The sequence below is a fragment of the Nelumbo nucifera genome, chromosome 8, assembly GCF_055504915.1.
Source record: "Nelumbo nucifera cultivar China Antique chromosome 8, China Antique-T2T, whole genome shotgun sequence".
Lineage (NCBI taxonomy): Eukaryota > Viridiplantae > Streptophyta > Magnoliopsida > Proteales > Nelumbonaceae > Nelumbo > Nelumbo nucifera.
The window spans coordinates 14,542,218-14,562,699 of record NC_142656.1 but is presented as its reverse complement, the minus strand read 5'-3'; the positions used below and the strand labels follow the sequence as shown (position 1 = coordinate 14,562,699).

At 36.3% G+C, this 20,482-nt stretch overlaps 2 protein-coding genes across 6 annotated transcripts; both read left to right on the top strand.

Annotated features, from left to right (window-relative positions):
• The first annotated feature begins 674 nt into the window (after positions 1 to 674).
• On the top strand, positions 675 to 11,618 carry LOC104592428 (DEAD-box ATP-dependent RNA helicase 15). Of its 5 annotated transcripts, none has more exons than XM_010251799.2 (13): positions 675 to 912; positions 989 to 1,032; positions 1,121 to 1,238; positions 2,891 to 2,991; positions 5,054 to 5,226; positions 5,362 to 5,593; positions 5,721 to 5,839; positions 6,427 to 6,483; positions 6,576 to 6,760; positions 10,117 to 10,261; positions 10,361 to 10,444; positions 10,546 to 10,609; positions 10,847 to 11,311. In XM_010251799.2, exons 3-13 carry the CDS (start codon positions 1,123 to 1,125, stop codon positions 10,855 to 10,857), a joined length of 1,287 nt encoding a protein of 428 aa, XP_010250101.1. In that variant the 5' UTR covers positions 675 to 912; positions 989 to 1,032; positions 1,121 to 1,122; the 3' UTR covers positions 10,858 to 11,311. The 5 variants fall into 5 exon arrangements, 4 of the variants coding, with proteins under 4 accessions (XP_010250101.1, XP_088749325.1, XP_088749326.1 ...); XM_088893199.1 differs by lacking the exon at positions 10,847 to 11,311 and adding an exon at positions 11,380 to 11,618 and having other exon boundaries at positions 698 to 912; XM_088893200.1 differs by lacking the exon at positions 10,847 to 11,311 and adding an exon at positions 11,380 to 11,618 and having other exon boundaries at positions 702 to 912; positions 4,919 to 5,226.
• Positions 11,619 to 13,600: 1,982 nt separating this feature from the next.
• On the top strand, positions 13,601 to 20,116 carry LOC104592628 (putative polygalacturonase At1g80170). The gene is made up of 7 exons (XM_088893092.1): positions 13,601 to 14,815; positions 16,511 to 16,681; positions 18,373 to 18,580; positions 18,659 to 18,740; positions 19,218 to 19,326; positions 19,689 to 19,805; positions 19,877 to 20,116. The coding sequence occupies exons 1-7, from the start codon at positions 14,627 to 14,629 to the stop codon at positions 20,114 to 20,116; spliced, it is 1,116 nt and encodes a 371-aa protein (XP_088749218.1). The 5' UTR covers positions 13,601 to 14,626.
• The last annotated feature ends 366 nt before the right edge of the window (positions 20,117 to 20,482 follow it).

Genomic DNA, 20,482 nt, shown 5'->3' with positions numbered 1-20,482 from the left:
ACAATTATTTATGACAATTGGGCGCCACTATAATACACAACAGCATAATAGCTAAAAAATGTATAATCTATAAAAGTTTTAAAAAATAATTCCCCAAACAATAAATATGCACAAAAACTAAACTCCCCTTTTACCATTCTGCAGACAATAAAAGAGGGGAATTGCTGAAATGGCGCCAATATTGGCAGCTTTTATTAAACGCTCAAGTAACCAAACACCCCGTTAATCATTACAAAAATTGTCTTTTACGTGGCCATTTGTAGCCATGTATTGAGAATATTTCCGTACTTCTAATGATTCACTATTGGATGCTTCTCAACGTGTTATGAGGACGAAATTCAGATTTGTGATCAACTTTATGATTTATCGTATTGAGTAACTTACCCCGTTTAAATAGAATCAGGATTTGCTCTGATAGAGCACTCCTTACATTGATGACTGACTGCATAGCCTTATCTCACCTTATGTTGGTTATGAATAACAGTACAAAGTACGATGATGTGTTAGATGTGCGGCTGTAAGGCATTGTGAGATTGGTGTGAAGAGCGATTGTGTGGAACAAATCTGGACTCGGCTAAATACGGGCAAATGAACGAGGCCCTGATGGCAACGGGATTTGATCCCAGGTCTCCGCAACTTACCAACCGAGTTCGTTAATCCATACGAATAAAAGATATCTACTGCATGAGTCTGGATCACCTGCCAAACACCCTATCAATGTCATCTGACACCGCACATCTCGTACATGGCGGGACTCATGTACGGTGTCAGATTTAGTTGGTAGGGTGCTTGAACTTGTTTTGTTGGCAGGAAATCTCTCCTATTTCATCGCTGCCTTAACTATGGCGTCTTCTAAGCCCTAGCTCTCTTCCTCCCCAATTGTTTCGCTCTCTCTTGGAAGGATTAGCGAGGGTCGATAACCTGTTCCACCTGTTTTCCTTTATTGTTTTCCCCACTTCTTTTTTTATATATTTTTTTTCTCTTGCAGACGCTCGAATCTTTAACCCTAGTCCACCTCTTTCGGGATTCAAGGTAAGTCTGCTAAAGTTGCATTCCGATTACTCAAACCCTAATTTGTTCCAGGCGATTCACACTCTAACCTGGAATTTTACTTTCTTAGAAATGGGAGAAACCAGGGATAACGATGCTTACGAGGAAGAGCTTCTCGATTACGAAGAAGAGGAAGAAAAGGCCCTCGATTCCGTCGCGGCAAAGGGCGCTGGGGAAGTAGCTAAGAAGTAGGTTTATCTGTTTTTTCTTTAGTTGATAATTTTCATTGTCCTGTTTGTTCTCTCTTCTCCATACTTTTGGGTAAACATGGGGCTTTCCACATTTTTTTAGATCTTGAGGGTTTTTTATTTTTGGCATGTTTGGACTTCGTTATGCTATTTATTGGTTGTCTTTTTTCTTCTTTCTTTTTTCCCCTTTGCTGTTGAGCTTCTGGTTTTACCATGATATTGTTTTTTTCTCTGATAAATTGTTTCTTTTTCCTGTCTTAGAAAAATTTCATGCGTTTTGTGAAGTTGCTTCAGAGTTAGGGTTTATTAAAGTTCGTTGACTGCTGTGGTTAGAGTTGTTTTTCTCCCAAATTTTCCACTTGTGAGTTTGTAGTAGATGGATCTAAGGATTATATGGTGAATGTTATGGTCAACGGCAGTTTTTCCCCACTAATGTTGAGTTTTTTTTTTTTGAACTTTTTTGCATTTTGTTTCTGAAAGTCCGATTTTTTTTTGCGTTTTTATAATGTTTTGTGTAGATTTATGGTTTTCATCACTTATTGTCATCATCTAGCACGATTGGTGGAATGCCTTTGTTGTGAGCATTGAAAGCTTGATTGTGGAGAAGTAGATTTAAATGCTGTTTTGTTATTTGCTTTTTGATATTGATATTCTGAATTGGGTATTTGGTATCAAACTCTAGTTAGCAATAAACATGTAATATGCAATGAATAACTTGCTGGTAACTTGCACCTGAATTTCTTCTCACAAAGAAGCATTTAGTTTTAGAGGATCCAGTTACCAAATAGGGGGTTTTGCCTTTCAATTTAATTCTGACACCCCTTTCTACTGGGGAGGGTGTTTACTTTCCGCCTTTGTACTTCATATTCCATTTTATTGTTATTGCTAATTATCTAAAAATGCTATTACGTGGAAAGATACTTAATCTCGGTAATTTAGTTTAAATTGTTTGGTTGTTCCTTTTGTTTGGATAATTCTTTAACTTTGTTAATTGTTACATTGGGATTTATAACCTGAGAGAAAGTTGTTTTTATAAGCTACTAAATTGCAGTATATATGGAGTAATATTTTCTAATCACTTTGGTGCTAGGCAAGGTGTTTCACTTGCAAAAAGTGTGACCATAATTTTAAAGAACATGATATTTATATATTAGTAATTCTCATATGTTTTCTAAAATTTGAATTGAAGTGTTTAACTCTCAAACCCAAGGCTTCAGACTCAAAAAAGTTGCTTCAGTAGGCCTTTGTGTTTTATATTATTGGTATTGGGCCAAGGAAGGGTAACTTGTGTAGCCAAAACCATATAGTTGGGATATCACTGGGATGATGGTGATGATGATGAAGAGGAACTTGTTTTTTGTTGTAATTCTACCTAAGAGTAATGTGAAGAAAACTAGTTTCTACATTACTCTTTTCTCTTTCATTTTTTATAATCTTGCTTGTTTTCAGGTGTGAAAGGGCATGCATGCACCTGATGCTCCCTATTCTTGTTCCTAGGTGCATTTGCTATTCCTTGAAGTGCTTGTTGAGGCTGATGCCTTGAAATGCTGTTTAAACACTGCTAATGTATTTTGAGTTATTCTTTTGGTGTTGTGTACACCACTTGGTAACTTAAATTGGTTATCTTATTTGCCTTTCTTTTTGTGATGTAGGGGTTATGTTGGAATTCACAGTTCGGGGTTCAGAGATTTTCTTTTGAAGCCAGAGCTACTTCGAGCTATTGTGGACTCAGGGTTTGAGCATCCTTCAGAAGGCAAATTCTTAACCATATCTCTTTATGAAACCAGAAAATCATCAAGATCCAATATGTTCTATAAACTTATAAAGTACCGTGAACACTTTAATATGGTGATTGTACAAAACAAAGGGATTACTATGATTAAGGTCCCACAAGTTATTCTTGCTGTTTTTTTTTGAGATAACTATGAAGAACATAAGAGGAAAGAAATGAAAGAGATGAAATACAAGTAAGGTCTGATTATCATATTCCATCCTTAGATTGACTTCAGAAGGGGGACGGAGTTCTACCACCTTAAATTAAAGTTCAAACTTTTTAGTTACTCGTTGTACACAGGACCAGTTATTAATACAATCATACTTTACCTTCTTTCAAAAATAAAAATATGCAACGGTGTTGTGAATAATGTGAGTTTATGGTTGGTGCATGCTGACCAGTCAACCACATTTTGGTGATGTGAACTTTTAGTAATCATACATATATGTTTTTATGAGCATGTATGCATGCATGCTGGCGTGGGCCTGTATGCCTTATTATTAGGCTAGATATAAAACTCCGTAAGTTTGTTGGTCAGCATTTCCTTTGGTTATTTTGTGGGCCATTTGGTCTGAAACTGAAAGAAATCTGAGAATTTTGAACAAAATGCATCAACAGAATCAGGGGTGATAAATAGGGTAGCAGAGGATCTTAGAAGCTGGTTATCCATTCATACTGTATTTAAAAATGATGCTTTATCCTCTTCTTTTTTGAGGGTGGATGTTTTTTTTGGGGGGGTGGGGGGTTAAGGTGATATACTGGTACATCATCTCATGTACAGTTTCTGTTGTTTAAAAAAAAACGTCAATCTATACTGTACCAACAATTTTTCAGTTTCAAGTGGAAAAATGTTGTATTTAGTTGCATCCTAGATATTTTTTGCAATATAAAAGCTGTTTGGAGCAAGTGGATCTGAAGCACTGATAACAGAAGATGTAAGTTTGGAATCTTTATTTTTTTATATGGGATAATACGTTGTTTGGAGCTGAAATAATTTACATCTATCTAATAACCCTGAAGCCTTTCATAGTTACAGTTATCAATGTTACCAAACATGTCATACTGTGCCATGGTTCAATGTTGGATGCTTCAGTTTAAAGTATGAATTATGCATCTGCCATTTCATCTCATGTTTGTATCATGGGTAAGTGATTGGTCTTTTGTGTAAACTACCATGTCTGAAAACTGTGTAATTCTATTTTTTGGATAACACAATTGTTCAATTACTCTTTTCATTCATAAGTAATAGAAAAACTAGCAGTATTTTTATATATGTGCCCTTCTTTAAATAACTTGGGTCAAACATAAAGCACTTTGTTTGGCCAATGGTTCAGAGAATCTAATCTTTCAGCCACAAGTATCATGTAATATATTTGGGATCTCCTCCCAACAAAAATTGTCTCAATACACTTCCAACATGATCTGTCACCACAAATCTCATCATAAGAATTGGACCCACCATGTACAAGATGTGCAGACACAGGTCATGTTGGAACAGTTTTTTGTCAGGAGATCTGGACTCTATGTATTATTGCTAATAAATGATAGGCAGCTATTGGATCTGCTTAGTTTTCATTATCTTCTTTACGATATCTATAATCACTGAGGTTCATCCTGGAACATGTGGCAGAGACCATGTGGTTCCTTTTTTTATTATTTTAGGGAACAAACTGGTGGTTGCTGGGGAAGTTAATACATTTAAAGATGTTGTTTTATACTTGGTAGTTGGCTATTATTGATTGACATAGTCCACTTTTCTATATGTCGTATGACTTCCTTTCTCTTTTTGTAAATATTTGTATTTATTTTTGAGTTTTCAGATCATATAAGTACTTTAGTTCTGTAAATGATATCTTTTGACGTGACTTATTTACTTTACTGACTTGTATTATTTGATGTTTTTCAGGTAACACAACTATTTTCATATTCTTGATTTTGGGAGAGATAACTTCTTTGGTAAACATTTGATTAAAAGGATAGGGAGGACATGCTTTACTTACTGAGGGTTCCTTCACTCCAATTTTGTTTGGTTCTTCATCAGTGCAACATGAGTGCATTCCTCAGGCCATATTGGGAATGGATGTCATCTGCCAAGCAAAGTCTGGAATGGGAAAAACTGCTGTCTTTGTTCTATCAACTTTGCAGCAGATTGAGCCTGTTGCAGGTCAAGTTGCTGCACTTGTTCTATGCCATACAAGAGAATTAGCTTACCAGGTTTGTATAATACTTGATTCTTCTTTTTGATGCATATTGTGTTTGTTTGGTTCTTCATGTTTAAAATAACTATTAAGAAACTCCCATACCATTCATTAATTTTTTCCATTAATACTTGTTGACTATGTATTGCAGATATGTCATGAGTTTGAGCGGTTCAGTACCTATTTGCCCGATATTAAGGTTGCTGTTTTCTACGGTGGTGTCAATATCAAAACTCACAAGGATTTACTTAAAAATGAGTGTCCTCACATTGTTGTTGGGACACCTGGGAGGATTTTGGCACTAGCAAGGGATAAGGACCTTGCATTGAAGAATGTAAGGCATTTTATCCTTGATGAGTGTGACAAGATGCTTGAGTCACTTGGTAAGTTTACCATCTTAAAATCATTGGTTCATATAATATTTCAGTGATTAAGGGTGCAGTTTTGCATCTCATATATTATTTTGTCTCTTCATTGCTGATCTTAGTTCATGGTTGTCATGTTTTGCAGACATGCGGAGAGACGTGCAGGAGATTTTTAAGATGACTCCTCATGATAAGCAAGTTATGATGTTTTCAGCAACACTCAGCAAAGAGATCCGGCCTGTTTGCAAGAGGTTCATGCAAGATGTAATGTCCTGTGGTCAATACTCATCAAATTTTTAGTCGTCAACAATTTTATTATGCCAACTTTCTGCAAGAGACTTACCAACAATAACAACCACGATGGGTTCCAGAACAGCCATGCTTGCCCTGAGCAATGTCTTTTGTAGGTAGCTTTAGTAACTCCAGTGGGGAAATAGGTTTTACTAGGGTAATCCCAGGGTATTAGGAGCCACTGATTGTATCCTTTTAGGGGATTTAGGTTTTAGTGTCCATTAATCTGCACTTAATTTTATTGGGCAAGTGATTTTTGGTCAGTTGTGCTTTTGAGTTATTGCTGTAGAAACTTTTCCTGTTATTATAGGCTAGAAGTGTCTGGATGGGCTTTTCTGACTGTAGTCTGGGTTGCATAATACTATGATCTAAGTTGAGGAAGTGGGGTTTACTTATGTGACCTTAAAGTGTTGGTGCGAAGGCATATTGCTTATGTTTCAAATCAGAAGGATTGGAGTCATGGGTCAAGAGTTGTTCGTTCATCATTCATTTGGTACTGGATTCTTTTAGCCTGAGGAAGGTTCCTAATCTCCTTTAATGTGACATTTGTTCCCTTTCAGCCAATGGAAATTTATGTCGATGATGAGGCCAAGTTGACTCTTCATGGTCTTGTACAGGTATCCCTAACAAACTGAAGTTTAAATCTGCTATATATATTATATATTATATTTGGTTAATAATCTCTCTTTTGTTATCGTTTTACCTGTAGCACTACATTAAATTGAGTGAACTGGAGAAAAATCGCAAGTTGAATGACCTCCTGGATGCATTGGACTTCAATCAAGTTGTTATTTTTGTCAAAAGTGTGAGCAGAGCAGCTGAGCTGAACAAATTACTTGTTGAGTGTAATTTCCCATCCATCTGCATCCATTCTGGGATGTCCCAGGAAGAAAGGTTAGGAACAACATTGTTTTTTGAACTTTATATTTATAGCACACTCAATTAAAGCCTTTTTTATATACTCAATAAAAAAAGCCTTTTGAGATGCTAATAAAAAATGATGTTGCTGACTTATTGGAACTCTCCTCAATTTCAAAAAGCATTAAGCATTTTCTTTTATGGTTAGCAATGCTAGGCTTGAAACCACATTGTCATCCTTGTCAGGCTGAGATTTTATGATTTCACCATGCAATGACTCCTATTTCAACTCTATTGGTTCTTTAAAATTATGATTGTTTGTATCATCTTTAATGGACATTAGTCTTACTTTTCTTATTTGGTTGTTTCTCTCTAATTGATAGTTGGTTTGGGCCTGTTGAATGGCTCAGTCATGTATGTTTTGAGTGTATTCAGACTTTGTTATTGCTGTTTTCTCATGTTTTAACTCCAATTTCTTGAGAGTTGTTGGAATATTTTATCTTAATAGTGAAGATGCTTCTAATAGGGAATGCGTTTAGAGTATTTGGGGTTTTAATAGTTTAAGGGTGAACAGGGGCTTTCTTAGGATCAAGTTTTGTTTTTTCTTTTTTTTTTGGGGGGGGGGTGCGGGGTGGAGTGTGAGGTTGGTTATTGTCCTTGGGGGTGAATTATGCTAATGTTATTGGCTCTAACTACTCAAGAACTTTAGTATCGATCATTCGATAGCTTATTAGCTTTCACACAGGTTTAAGGTAATTTCGATATTGTAGGAATGACCCTAAATCAAGAAAAGGAGATTTCAAATCTCCTCCATGAGAATCCTTTTTTTTTGTGAGAAAAGTTAAAGTATAATTGTATTTGCTGAAATGAGAGAGAGAATATAAAAATGACTGTACATGAGAATATTTGCATCAACTGATTTCATAAGAAGAGGCCTGTATCCAACATCACGTCCTTGTCTTCTTTGAGAATATCTTGGGGTCTTGGTTATGGGAAGGGTTTGAGGGACAACAAAAGTCTTGAGGTTATTAACTTTCTCAATGTTTAACTTCCACTTTTCTTTCTTCACATGTCTCCTATCAAAGAATTTAGGCCCCCAATATCCTGGGGTTGTTTTCTTGTCCTTCCTTTTTAATTATTCTTAATATGTCTCCTACCTCCCCTCCCCTTTTTCCAGTGAGAGCTCTTTGGGGGTTGGTCTTCAGAAGGTGAAGTCTTTCATTGGAATTGTTTGAACTTTGAAGATGATCAACATGGGTGACATGATCCAATGAAGGACCAAGTGGGGCATACCTCTTCAAATCCATTTTTGATGAGTAGTGGGAATGCAGTTCACCTCTTTTTAGAGTGTCCTTGCATCACAAAGGTATAGCAACACTTTTTTGACCCTTTGGCATTTATGGGTCTGACACTGAAGATGTAGAGCTTTCTTTCTCTCCAACTTTTCCCTATCACTTTAAAAGAAGATTCTTTGGCACTATGAGGGCTGCAGTTCTATGGAATGTTAGGTCTGCACAGAATTCCAGAACTTTTGAGAATAAATGTCAAGATATAGGAGCCATTATAGACTTCGTATATGGTTTTCACATTAGGTGAAGATCGGAATTCAAGTTTTAATTCTAAGAGAGTGGTTTGTGGTCAAATTGCTTTTCTCCTGAAAGACAGGTAATATACAAGTTATGGGCAGTGCCGCATTGAGGATGCATTAAACTGAATTTTGGTGGTAGTTTCCTTGGAAAACCTGGGTCAATCAGGTGTATGGGGAGTTTTTAGAGATCATAATTTAATCATTTTGTTGAGCTATGCAGGCCCAGCTGGAATGGTAATGAAGGGAGAAGCTATAACCACAGAAACTATCATGTGAGATTGACTGTAATTATTTGCTATCAAAGGAGATTATCAACTAGTGGTTGTTGTCTTCTATGAACAGCTTAAGGACCTTGGTGTCTTAGAGCTCAATTTACAGAGGCTACAGCCTTGCCATCCAATTGGAACTGTTTGTCAGTTGTATATCCAGGTCTGCCAACAGCTTGGGCAGATAGTTTAAATACTATTGGAGTCAACACGAGAGTACTCAAAAAATGAGGTAGAATTGAGAATGGCAAGGCTAAAGGGAAATCTTTAACTGTTTTTTACACTGTTAATACATTCGTACAATAAGCAAATGGCTGTTTTCTTCCTATAGTCCTACTTCTCTAAAGCATCTTCGGGAGTATTATTATTTTAAATGTACTTTCTTAATTAATGAAAATATTGGTTATATTTTGTGAAATCTCCCCATTTTGCTAGGAGCAGTATGGAATATTCCTAGATTTTTCACCCTTGTATAACCTTTATCTTGCCAACATATTAGGATTATTTCACATGCTATTGTTAAACATCTAGGATTTAAAATTTTAGAACATAAATGGAACTTTCCGATATTTCATTGAAAATTTTTGGTGGGCACTGAACTAACAAAAAGCATGAGCCTATACAATTAAAATGGGAATGTATTCATATTATACTAGAATCCCTTCCATCCCAGGTTTAGCTTATCTATCTGCCATTTGATTCAATTCTCTTGGAATCCATCTGAGACTACAGTTTAAAGAGGAAGGAGTGCCATGGATTTCAAGGGAAAGTGAGAGACAGGTATCTAACTTGCAACCCTAAACATAGTCACTTACCAAATTATTATGATTTTAAAAATAGAAAAAAAGCTAAACAACAGGAAAATAGGATTCTTAATCTAATGAGTTATTATCGTCCAAGCCTTATTCCAATGTTATCGGCTCAGTTACAAGAAACCAGGCCTTATCCCAATTTTATGCTGTATCCATTGTTAAATGAAAAGAAAAACAGGGGAAGTAGATATGTTGGTTCTTAATATTATCTTAATTGATATGCACATTTTTGCTATGGTGTTTGGAGTTTTATATGTGTAATTATTCCTTTTTCTGAATCCATGAAGTTTCATTAGCAAATTTCATGCTTCTGATTTTCCAGATATTTTAATTATTCCTTTCTCTTAATTTTATTAGATTTTCCAGATATTTTAATTGAATTAACAAAAAATATCCCCCAAAAATTTCCATTTCTGCATAGCTAAGCATGTTAATTTAGGAACCAAGTTCCAAAATTTAATGTGGGGCTTCAAAGCCTGATATTATTTTACATGATTTTCTCTAAAATCTCTGTTTTCTTTTGTTGAGTTTCCTTTTGACTTTGTAATGTGTATTAGCATAGCTGCTTCTGATTCATCGTCTTTGAATTGATATATATATATATAGATAGATAGATAGATAGACACACACAGACACTTATTATTCCTACTATAAGTCATGGAAAAAAGTTCCGTTAGTTTTCTGGATTTTTAACGAGGATATCTAAGTTGTATCAGCTTTTTACAGGCTGACACGCTACAAAGGATTCAAGGAAGGGCATAAAAGAATTCTTGTTGCAACGGACTTGGTTGGCAGGGGGATAGACATTGAACGTGTTAACATTGTTATCAACTATGACATGCCAGATTCTGCTGACACCTACTTGCATAGGGTAGGCTCCCCCCATCTGATCTCTTACTTCTGGTGATGTTTCATCGTGCCCTAATAAGTTATATTAAAGCTGTATTTTCTTCTTGAATGTCATAAAAAGGTTGGAAGAGCAGGTCGTTTTGGCACCAAGGGGCTTGCAATAACATTTGTGTCATCTGCTTCCGACTCTGATGTTCTGAATCAGGTAAGAATATTAAACTTTCAAATGGAACTTCCTTTTCTGGCTCTGGTGAAAAGTTCTTTGTGGATATCATTATTGTTGGTTGGTTGGAAATTGGAATGCAGGTTCAGGAACGGTTTGAGGTGGATATAAAAGAGCTCCCAGAGCAAATCGATACTTCCACATACAGTATGTCTCTTTTCCTTAAAGTTCATGAACCAGTAAAAGTATTCGCTTGGATTTTACCTCGACTATGGCTTTAGTTTAGTGGGTCATAGAGTTGCTGTGCTTGGTTTAATACAGAATCAATCAAGTTGCCTTGTTTTTAATATGTCGCTTACATTGTGATTGATTTTTCACCCTTGGTCTCCCATTTTGGGTTGATTTATCCATCTCTTAGGGTTTCATTTGTTTTCTTGTTTGCAGTGCCATCTTGATGGAAGTTAATTGAGCGGCATTGAGGCCTCGGTGTAAATTTATCTAGGGGGATGAAGAGCTAGCTTAGGTTGCCTTGTCAAATGGAGGACAGCACAAAGTCGACAGTCGTGTGGACACAAGCATATAATATGATGGAGGTGTTTCGATGGATGTAGATTAACAAAGTCTGATTCTAAAGAGGGACGCCGGGAGAGAACGAAATTGTGTGTTCTACGTAATTTTATTATTGTAGTTTTTGATTGGGGAAGGTAGTTGAGTGTCAAATGTGATAGATTACTAAATCTAGGCTGAAATTTTTTACTTGGATAATTGGTAAAATACCCCATAGCTAGCTAGTTCCCGTGGATCTCTGTTAATTTGGCATCTGCTAATTTAATAACGTTGCTGCAACAGTATTAGTCTGTTAGATTTGAGCTGCCTTTCTGTTATTGCAGAAATTTTACTTTTTTACCACCCTTGAAAGCGCATATATTTTTTTAATGTGTAACTTCTGCCTGCTTCAGTACATTTTTTTTTATTAGGAGAGAGAGGCAAGCTGTTGTCGTCTGCATAACATGTATATGTTGAAGACTTGAAGAAGTTGGGGTACGGTGAACTATCCAACTGGTTGAGTGGGGTTGTTCGACAGTGTGCGGAATTTAGGGGGTGGATTTGGCTCGAGTCGAATAGTACAAGGTTTGAGCTCGGTTCACCAAGGGAGTACAAGGTTCGAACTCGTAAGCTCGAGCTTGGTTTGGCTTGGCTAGAAATTTTTTTTTTTTTTATAAAAATTAAAAAATTATATATAAAAAATATTTTTTATTTGATAGTTAAAAGGTAAGAATTATAATAATTAGTTATTATTATATATGAAAATAAAAAAAAAATTATATATATTATTTTTTATAATTATTTATATAATAATAATAATTAATTATTATTATATATAATTTTATATGTATGTATGTATGAGCATTGGGCACAAGCTTGGCTCGAGTAGCTGCTCGCGGCCGCTGGAATCGTTTGGATCAATGTGGAAAACTTTGGGGGTGCCCCTCTTGCTTTTGATCGTTTCAGATGACGGATCTAATCAGATTGGCTGACCAAGAAGCCTTGGAGCAGCTTACGAGGTTTCAATTCTCTGAACGTCACTCGCACAAGATTGAATCAACTTTACTGAGGAAGAGGAGTTGAATTGATAATCATCGCCACCGTTATTGCAGAATCAGCCAAGGTCACAGGCAAGGCAACAGTAGTGGTGGAAACTTTCCTGCTTCGGTTCTTTTTCAGTTTTTTCTGATGCTGCTACTGCTATTGTGTTAGTGCCTTTGTTTCAAAATTTGATACTATAAGACTAATCTGTGTGGGGCATTTCATTCTTCTTCCGCCTTGGTCTCCACTCTCCAATCAACAAATCAAACGACGTGCAAGAAAATTTTGATGTCGACTACAATAGTGATAATGGCTTAAAGTCTTTTTTCATTCCATTATCCTCTCATTCTTCTTCTATAAGACTGGCCAGTTGGATAAATTTGAATGAAGTGAATTCAAAGAATGGTTTCCCATATTATCTCCATTTTAACACTTCCTTTATGGTTATCGGGGGGCAGTAATTTAAAATTCTCCATTTTAAGTTTTTACCACGCATTGGCATATCCATCCCACTTGCTTTTTGGGGGTTATTTCTTAAGGCTCAGTTTGGAAGGAATACAAGTGGCATATCTTTCCCACTTGCTTTTTGGGGGTTATTTCCCGAACTGAACCTAATTGACCAATACGTTGGTCCATAAATCCTTCATTTATTGATGAACTAATTTAACATTTTTACTTTGCTTTATCAGTTGGAAAAGATAATAAAGACAAACGTTGTTGGAGCCTGGAGGGACTCAATCGCCCCTTGGTATCTGAAAAATTTAGACAATGGGTTCTGTTTCATATTTGCTGTCTGTAAATGATCAAAACAAAGATCACTGGACACATCGCAAGGCTAATATACCGATTTTGAAAAGCGTCTTCATTGACCATTCCATGAATCCATGTGTGAGACAGTTAATATTGCCCGCAGTGTCACGGAATTAGCTATCTTATGGAAAATATGATGAAGAAACAGAAGTTCATTTATTCTTAGCCAACTGTGTGAACTTTATCGTCTTAGAAATATTTGTCATGATGATGGTTTTCAAAACCGGACCGGATGGTCAGACCAGAAAAATCGGGAACTGGTCAGGTGATCGGATTTTTTAAAAAATCGTTGATTTTGGTCAGCAAACCACTGACCTGGGCGGTTAACATTTGAACGATTTTGATTATTTTTTAATATTTTTTATCAGAATGGGCCGACTGTTTGACCCAGTAATCGGACCCCTGACCGGTTAGCTCTCTGGATCGGCTTTAAAAACCATGGTCATGACCATCATGAGCATATTTCCTGGGCTACTCAATAATAGAAACATTACAAGTCTAAGAGGAAAACTATCTGGTTGCAACAGATTTAGCAGATCGGCAGAAATTTCGTTGAGAAATGTACAAGGAGGGGGTACAGTTTAATATTATTAGCAGTATTTCTAGTTTCTACTGTTTCCTTCGCAAAAAGTGTTTTTCTCTCCAAGTAATGTATTCTTCTATATGTTTTGGATATCACATAACTGCATGTGCATGTCTTGATTTTTGGCACTGGAAATCTTTTAATTTAGTTATGAATCTCATCTGATGTATAAGAATTAAAATATCGATTTTATATCAGACATATGATATTGGTATCTGTGTATCTAGATATGCTTGGATATACCATATCGGTATAATACCCACTTGAAGGTATCTCTGTGTATCCTCCATATTTTAACTTAGAAGGAACCTTTATTTGGCAGCTAAGCTGGGTTAGAGGGTCTTGTTGCAAAGCAAAACGTCGTCTGTATGCGGATATTTTGGGTATTTGCTTTATGAATTTTCATGCATGTTCTTAGTTGTATTCTATTGTGTTGAGAACAGTGAACTTTACAAGGATCATGATTCCTGACTGTAGGCATCTTATGTTTGTTTTTTTTCTTGGGTTTGGACATATTAATAGAAGAACTCCATTAATTTTGAGCATACAGATAAGACCGAATATGACAGCAATTCAGCCATACACTTCCAATTATATATTGGATAAATGCCTTCTTGCCTATAAAAACTGGCATTAATTTACGTCCTATAGGGTGAAGTTGTGAAATTGAAAAGTAGAATTTGAATTGGCATTAATTTCACTGATTTTCCAAGATTTCCAATCACTCATGGCAGCAATTTAAAGGACTCTAAGGCATACAACTATGTTGCCATATATATCAATGAAAGTAAAGTTTTAAAATGAGGCTGAACTTGTGTAATCAAACACATCACTCATTCAAAAAAAAAAGTGGAGGACTGAGAACACATTTGGGCGATCCTCAAACTTCTGTCAATCTCATGGTGAAATCATTTTATCTTGTAGGAATGAATGGTTCTACTTTACAAGGCACAACTTTGGGTTCTGTCATTTGCTCACATTCGGGAGAACTCCATTTTTTTTCTTGTATTTGTAGGGTATTTTAGCTCTTGCACTTGTTTTCACCAAGGTTTGGTCGATTTTGGTATGTTCAAATGCCAATGTGATTTCTTACTTTAATGTGAGAGATTATGGAGCTGCAGGTGATGGTAGTACAGATGATTCCCAGGTACTAGTAAGTTTCAAAAAATCAATACTAGTAAGTCCCAATATGCCTATTTACAGGTGTTTCAGGACCCAAGTTTCAATTGAATTTCCTCCTGGCAATGGTATTAATTTTCTCTCTCTCTCTCTCTTATTTTCAGGCAGTCTTGAAAGCATGGAGTGCAATGTGTAAGACACCAACAGGCATTCCTACCATGGTTGTTCCAAGCGGGAAAACATTTTTGGTGAATCCAATATCCTTCGATGGCCCTTGCATGGCTAAGAAAATCAGCGTTCAGGTAGACTGGAATTAAAAAAAAAAAAAAATGAAGAGAAGCTTTGCTTAATTGTGAAAAATCATGAATAACAATCTTAACATTTTCACAAATTGTATTGAATTTCCAATCACATCAAGATTCTCATTGAATTTTTTTGTTATATTTTATACTAACAGTGACTGGTGCAGTGCAAAGGTTTGAATTAATGGCAAGAGTGATCGAAGTGCTGCTGGCTCTACTCTTGCCATTACCATCTATTTTTAACGGATGTAGGACATAGGGGATTCTACAGTTATTTCTTCTAATTAAAAGATAAAAAATAAAATTTTAAATGCATTTTCATAATTATATTTCTATTTATATATATACATATATATATATATATATTGTCTTTAAATCTGTTTCTTTTTAATTAAAGATAAATAATTAATGAGAGTAAGACAGGTTAAAGCAGAGCGCTCTCTCTCTCTCTCTCTTTCTCGTTCCATGAAGATAGAAAACCTTGGATAACCCATAAACCCTCCAACCTTGATGCAAGTAGGATTTGATCGCAGGTCTCTAGTACAAATTTCATATCTTACCACAAAGTATATTATCATTATGGATTCAGGGTTTTTTAACCAAATATACCTTCTAGGGGTTTGGACCGGGTGGTCAGACCATTTGACCATCCATATTAAAAAGGAGACCATTAATTAACTGAATGCAATGGCTTTATAACTCACCCATAATTTTGAAAACCGGACCTGGAGTACTGACCGGTTCCCAACCCCAACAGTCTGATTGTCTGACGATCCGGTTTTTAAAACTATGGTGGGTTACGCAGCCATTGCATTCAGTTAATTAATCTGGTCTCCTTTTTTAATACGGATGTAGTAAAGTCATGGTTTTCAAAACCGGACGGTTGGATCGGAAAAACCGAGAATCGGTCAGGTGATCGGTTTTATTTTCATCAAAATCAGATTTTTGTCAAAAAATATTGGTTTGGTCAATAAATCGCTGATCCGGGCATTCAATCCATTCAATGGTATTAACCGTTTTTTAACCAGGGAACCGAACCCCTAACCGATTTGTTATTCGGGTTGGTTTTAAAAACCTTGATTAAAAGCATAAGAATGGGTAAGGTAGTTGAAAGGGGATGTAAGGAGAGAGTTTGTAAGAGTGTAAAAACCCATGAAAATCTGCATCATAGATTTTCCCTTTTTAATTTTGTTTTTTTTTTGTCAGAGAGGGCTGTTCGTTTGGACGGGATGGTCGTACCCTTCGACCCAAGAACCGGACCCAGAATGATTCCCTGTCTGGTCCGATTTTAAAAACCTTGCATTTTCCCCTTGTTTTTGGAATTAGAACAAGAAAAATACATTAAAAATAAGTGATGAGAATCTCATGCATCTCTGTGTAACTTTTCATGTTATTTCAGTTTATTGGTCAGTTGTTTTTCTCATATCATATCTTTTCCATATTATAGTAGAACCCAATTAAAAATTCAAAAAATGGCCAAAAACTGTTCCTGGTTGAACGATTTGATGGTCCAACCACCCAGGTCAGCGATTCGCTGATCAAATCAACAGTTTTTGGCCAAAAAATAGTTTTGAGGTTAAACGGAGGTGACTGATTCCCAATTTTTCCGGTCTGATTTTGAAAACATTGAAAATATGAGATAGAATTGGAAAAGTTGAAGTCTCAATACGAAAATCGAAATAACCACTTTTACCTCTTTTTTTGTAGATAATAGGAAATATCATTGCACCGAGCAAAACTGATGCATGGAAGGGGAAGGACCAAAGCACATGGATAAGGTTCGCCAAGGTTAGTGGACTCAGTGTTAGTGGTCCAGGCACAGTTGATGGGCGCGGTTCTGCCTGGTGGGATCAGTCTTGCAGATATCATCATGTTCAGGTGCATGAAACTATATAAAAATGTATATTAGGTCCTGTTTTAGGTTTACAGGAATAGGTTATTTCAGTTTCAGCTGTTTTGGTTGGGTGGCATTTGAATCCCATTTCTATTATTGGTGGAATGGCATTCACCTATTTGAGGGAATGGCTATTTCTTTCCTCTCTTTTGAAAATGAAATCTTATTATAATTGATTTCAATTTCTATTCTAATTCTTATCTAAATTAAACAGATTGTGGAAATAGACCATTTCCTTTCTGATTCCAATTTCGATTTTGACTATTAACCAAACAAACCCTTAGTTCTTTTGATGAGTTGCAGTCCTACAATATCTCAATTTGTTTATTTTCTTTTTATATTTAAACTAACTTGATTTATTAATTTTCTAGGGTTGCACCACGTTGGCACCAACTGTAAGTATTGTCTTCAAAACATAATTCTCTTTGGCAAGTGATTACTAATAAACTTTACTGTGCATCTAAATGTGGGTGCTCTCTAATATGAATTGGTTTTATTGTGAGTTTCAAAAATAAATTGATTCTTAAATAAAAGAAACATTGAAAAAATGTTTTTGTTTTTTTTTAAACATTGAAAAAATTCTTTGGCAGGTGAACATATTTTTTTTTCTTCTAATTTGACAATTCAATACTCCTTAAATAGGGACGTTTTCATTGAAATATTAGGTTTGCCTCCCAAGAAAAGTAACTTGTATCTGAGATGATAACACTCCACACCAGTTAAAAAATATGAGGTCCACAACTACTGAATCTCTCACTGTGGTTTCAAATATGTTATCACTGGTGTGGGGCATTATCGTTGATTCCACAGCCCTCTACACAGCCTTCGTGTTGAGCTTATCCAAATTGCTTGGCTGGGCTGCGACAGTAGAAAGGATTGGGAATACTTTACAGAAGGACCAGATCTGATCTGAAGTACTTCATTATCTATCAGCGAGGTCTGGATGTTAACTGCCACAGTAATGGTGACGTGCTGTTTTGAACTACTTTGGCTGTTGGGGGCCAACAGCCTATGCTGTTTTGAACATTTTTGGAAATGACATGTTACCATAGAATGCGGTGAAATAATAATTGCCCCTTATTTATTTTTTAACCATAAACATGGGTTAACTTTGGCTGTTGGGGCCAAACAGCATAGGCTGTCGAGACAGTTTTTGGATTGGGCACATTCTCGGCAGTTCACCTATTCACGTCCATGCTTAGATTTTTAGTAAAAATAAATTAAGATGTAATTATTAATTTATCCATTCTCAGGATAATGTGGCATTCCCAAAAATTTTCTCAATAGCATAGACTGTTGGTCTCCAACAGCTAAAACTTTTCCCATAAACATAGACATGGCCGTGAATTGGTGAACATGTCCACCCTAAAAACACTCTCAACAGAGCATTGGCTGTTAACCCCCAACAGCCAAAATTAACTCCCGCACTGCCTACAGTTGATTAGTTATCCTTTGGGGATGTTAATAGGGTATCCATGTTGATTGGGTTTTACCCAACCCGTTCTTCTTCTTTGGTGAGACAAGCCGTTCTTATTAGGCCCTTCTTGATATTAGCAAATGGGTTAGATTTAGATTTGATATTAGTTTTTTTTTTTGGTTGTTTGCGGTCTTTATATGGTCCATTTTAGTAAACTCAAATGGGCTCCTTGTACTCACAAGTCACAATTGTTCCCAGGCCATCCGTTTCGATTCCTGCAAAGGATGCCAACTCTACAACATTCATATAATCAATAGTGCACAGACTCATGTCCTCATAATCGGGTGTGATTGGTTTCATCTTGACACCATTATCATCAACTCTCCAGATTTCAGTCCAAACACTGATGGAATCCACATTCAATCCTCTCAACATGTCTTCATCAGTAGGGCAAACATTGCCAGTGGTCTCTCTCTCTCTCTCTCTTTCTCTCTCTCTCTCTCCCCTACTACAGACTCATGAGTTTCTCTGTGATGGTTATCAGGTGATGACTGTATCTCAGTTGGAGATCACACATCAGATGTTAGTATCAAAGGTATTTTTTGTGGGCCTGGTCACGGTATAAGGTGGGTGTAATTTTTTTCTATGATTTCTCAGAAAAAATTCCTATTTTTTCTCATCCATATGAACACATTCTCTCTTTATCTCTGTGTTTGGTCCTTGAAATATTCCCAACTACACTAATTCAGAACCTAATGTAGGAGTTTGAACTGCATACAGTTCTATTCATAATCATGATATACCATGCCAGCTTCATAGCCAAAAGTATCTGAATGATAAGGGATTTCATGGCTGGCCCAGTATCCTCTTGTCTCAGTAGAGATGTAGAGGATTAGTAGTGCCCCAAAAGTTTAAAAGGAGCCCTACCAACTTTGGCCGGATTTGGGTATCAGATAAATGGGTGTCCATTCATGCCTCTACTTTCTGTTGGGTGTTAGTGCTGAGACCGTAGCTTTCTATCGATTGATGTGATAGTTCTATCTCCTGAGACCTCTATATATGACATTCTAATGTGTATTTTTGCACTTGTACTGCTGATATAGTATTGGAAGCTTAGGTAATGGAGGAAGTTATGTGCAAGTGGAAGATATTTATGTGGGACACGCCTACTTCTTCAATACTACGAATGGAGTACGAATTAAGACATGGCAGGTATAAAATCAGAAACCATCATCTCCACTCTTGTGGTAGATATGAACCTTCTTGTGGTAATGGATCAATCGGTTTAAAACCGGCCTACCTGAAAAGGCCTAAATTAAAAAAAAAAAATTGAAATAAATCTGACCGTGTACCCTATAGACCATTTGCCAAAAATCTGGGTCGTTTCAGACTTTATATTTTATTCAGCTAAATTAGGCTAGATTGAAGATAACCAAGTTCAACCAGAACTCTGGAACCAACTACAAATTGGATTGGCCAGTTCCAAGAATTTCAACCTTGTTCAATTTGTAAATCACATCTTGTGGGTGACAATAACCTTTTTCCCTTCTGGTTTTTGTTTCTTTATTTGATAGGGAGGAAAAGGATACGCTCAACGAATTACATTTGAGAATATAAACTTCACCACTGTGGAAAACCCTATAATTATTGATCAGTACTACTGCAACATACCTTATGGATGCAAGGACATGGTCTCTCTCTCTCTCTCTCATTTCACAATTTCACATAGATATAAATTGATAAATTTGTATGTTTATTACAGCCGACTGGTGTTAAAATAAGCCAAGTGACCTACAATGGAATGATTGGAACATCAAGAAGTGAAGTGGCAATCAATCTCAACTGCAGCGACCGTGCTGCTTGCACCGGAATAAGGTTAGAGTCAATAAAATTAGAAGCAGCTAGTCCTGGAAAACAACTCAATGCCAACTGCAATAATGCATATGGAAAAACAATAGGAGTCGTTGAACCAAAAGCTCCTTGTCTCAAAAATTTCAACTGAATAAAGTAATACATTCTTTATTTTTTTGTTGAAAAATAAATAAGATGGGAGTAACAGTACATTGCAGATTGAACCATCAAGAATAGTACACAAGTTTTACTCGCTCTGGTAGGGGTGTATCAGACTGTATCGGGGTCTCGCTCTCCTTTTTTAGTTTTTTTAAACCTGATTCAGAGGGATCAGTGTAAGGCCTGTCTACGCCCTGAACCGGGTTAAACCCCATGTAGGGGTATATCAAGAAACCCCCAATACGATACATACTGACCGCCCGATATGTATTGAAATTTCAAAACACCCCTCCCCCCCCCCCCCCTAGTTGCCTGATTTGCAGGAAGGAAATATAATTGGAAAAAGAGTCCTGTATGT

Coding starts and splice junctions, on each gene's coding strand:
- LOC104592628 (XM_088893092.1), top strand. CDS start 14,627: ATGGTATTAATTTTCTCTCTCTCTCTCTCTTATTTTCAGGCAGTCTTG. Junction 18,581..18,658: donor TAGGGCAAACATTGCCAGTG/GTCTCTCTCTCT, acceptor GATGGTTATCAG/GTGATGACTGTATCTCAGTT. Junction 19,806..19,876: donor CTTATGGATGCAAGGACATG/GTCTCTCTCTCT, acceptor TGTTTATTACAG/CCGACTGGTGTTAAAATAAG.
- LOC104592428 (XM_088893199.1), top strand. CDS start 1,123: ATGGGAGAAACCAGGGATAACGATGCTTACGAGGAAGAGCTTCTCGAT. Junction 1,239..2,890: donor GCTGGGGAAGTAGCTAAGAA/GTAGGTTTATCT, acceptor TTTGTGATGTAG/GGGTTATGTTGGAATTCACA. Junction 6,761..10,116: donor GGGATGTCCCAGGAAGAAAG/GTTAGGAACAAC, acceptor AGCTTTTTACAG/GCTGACACGCTACAAAGGAT.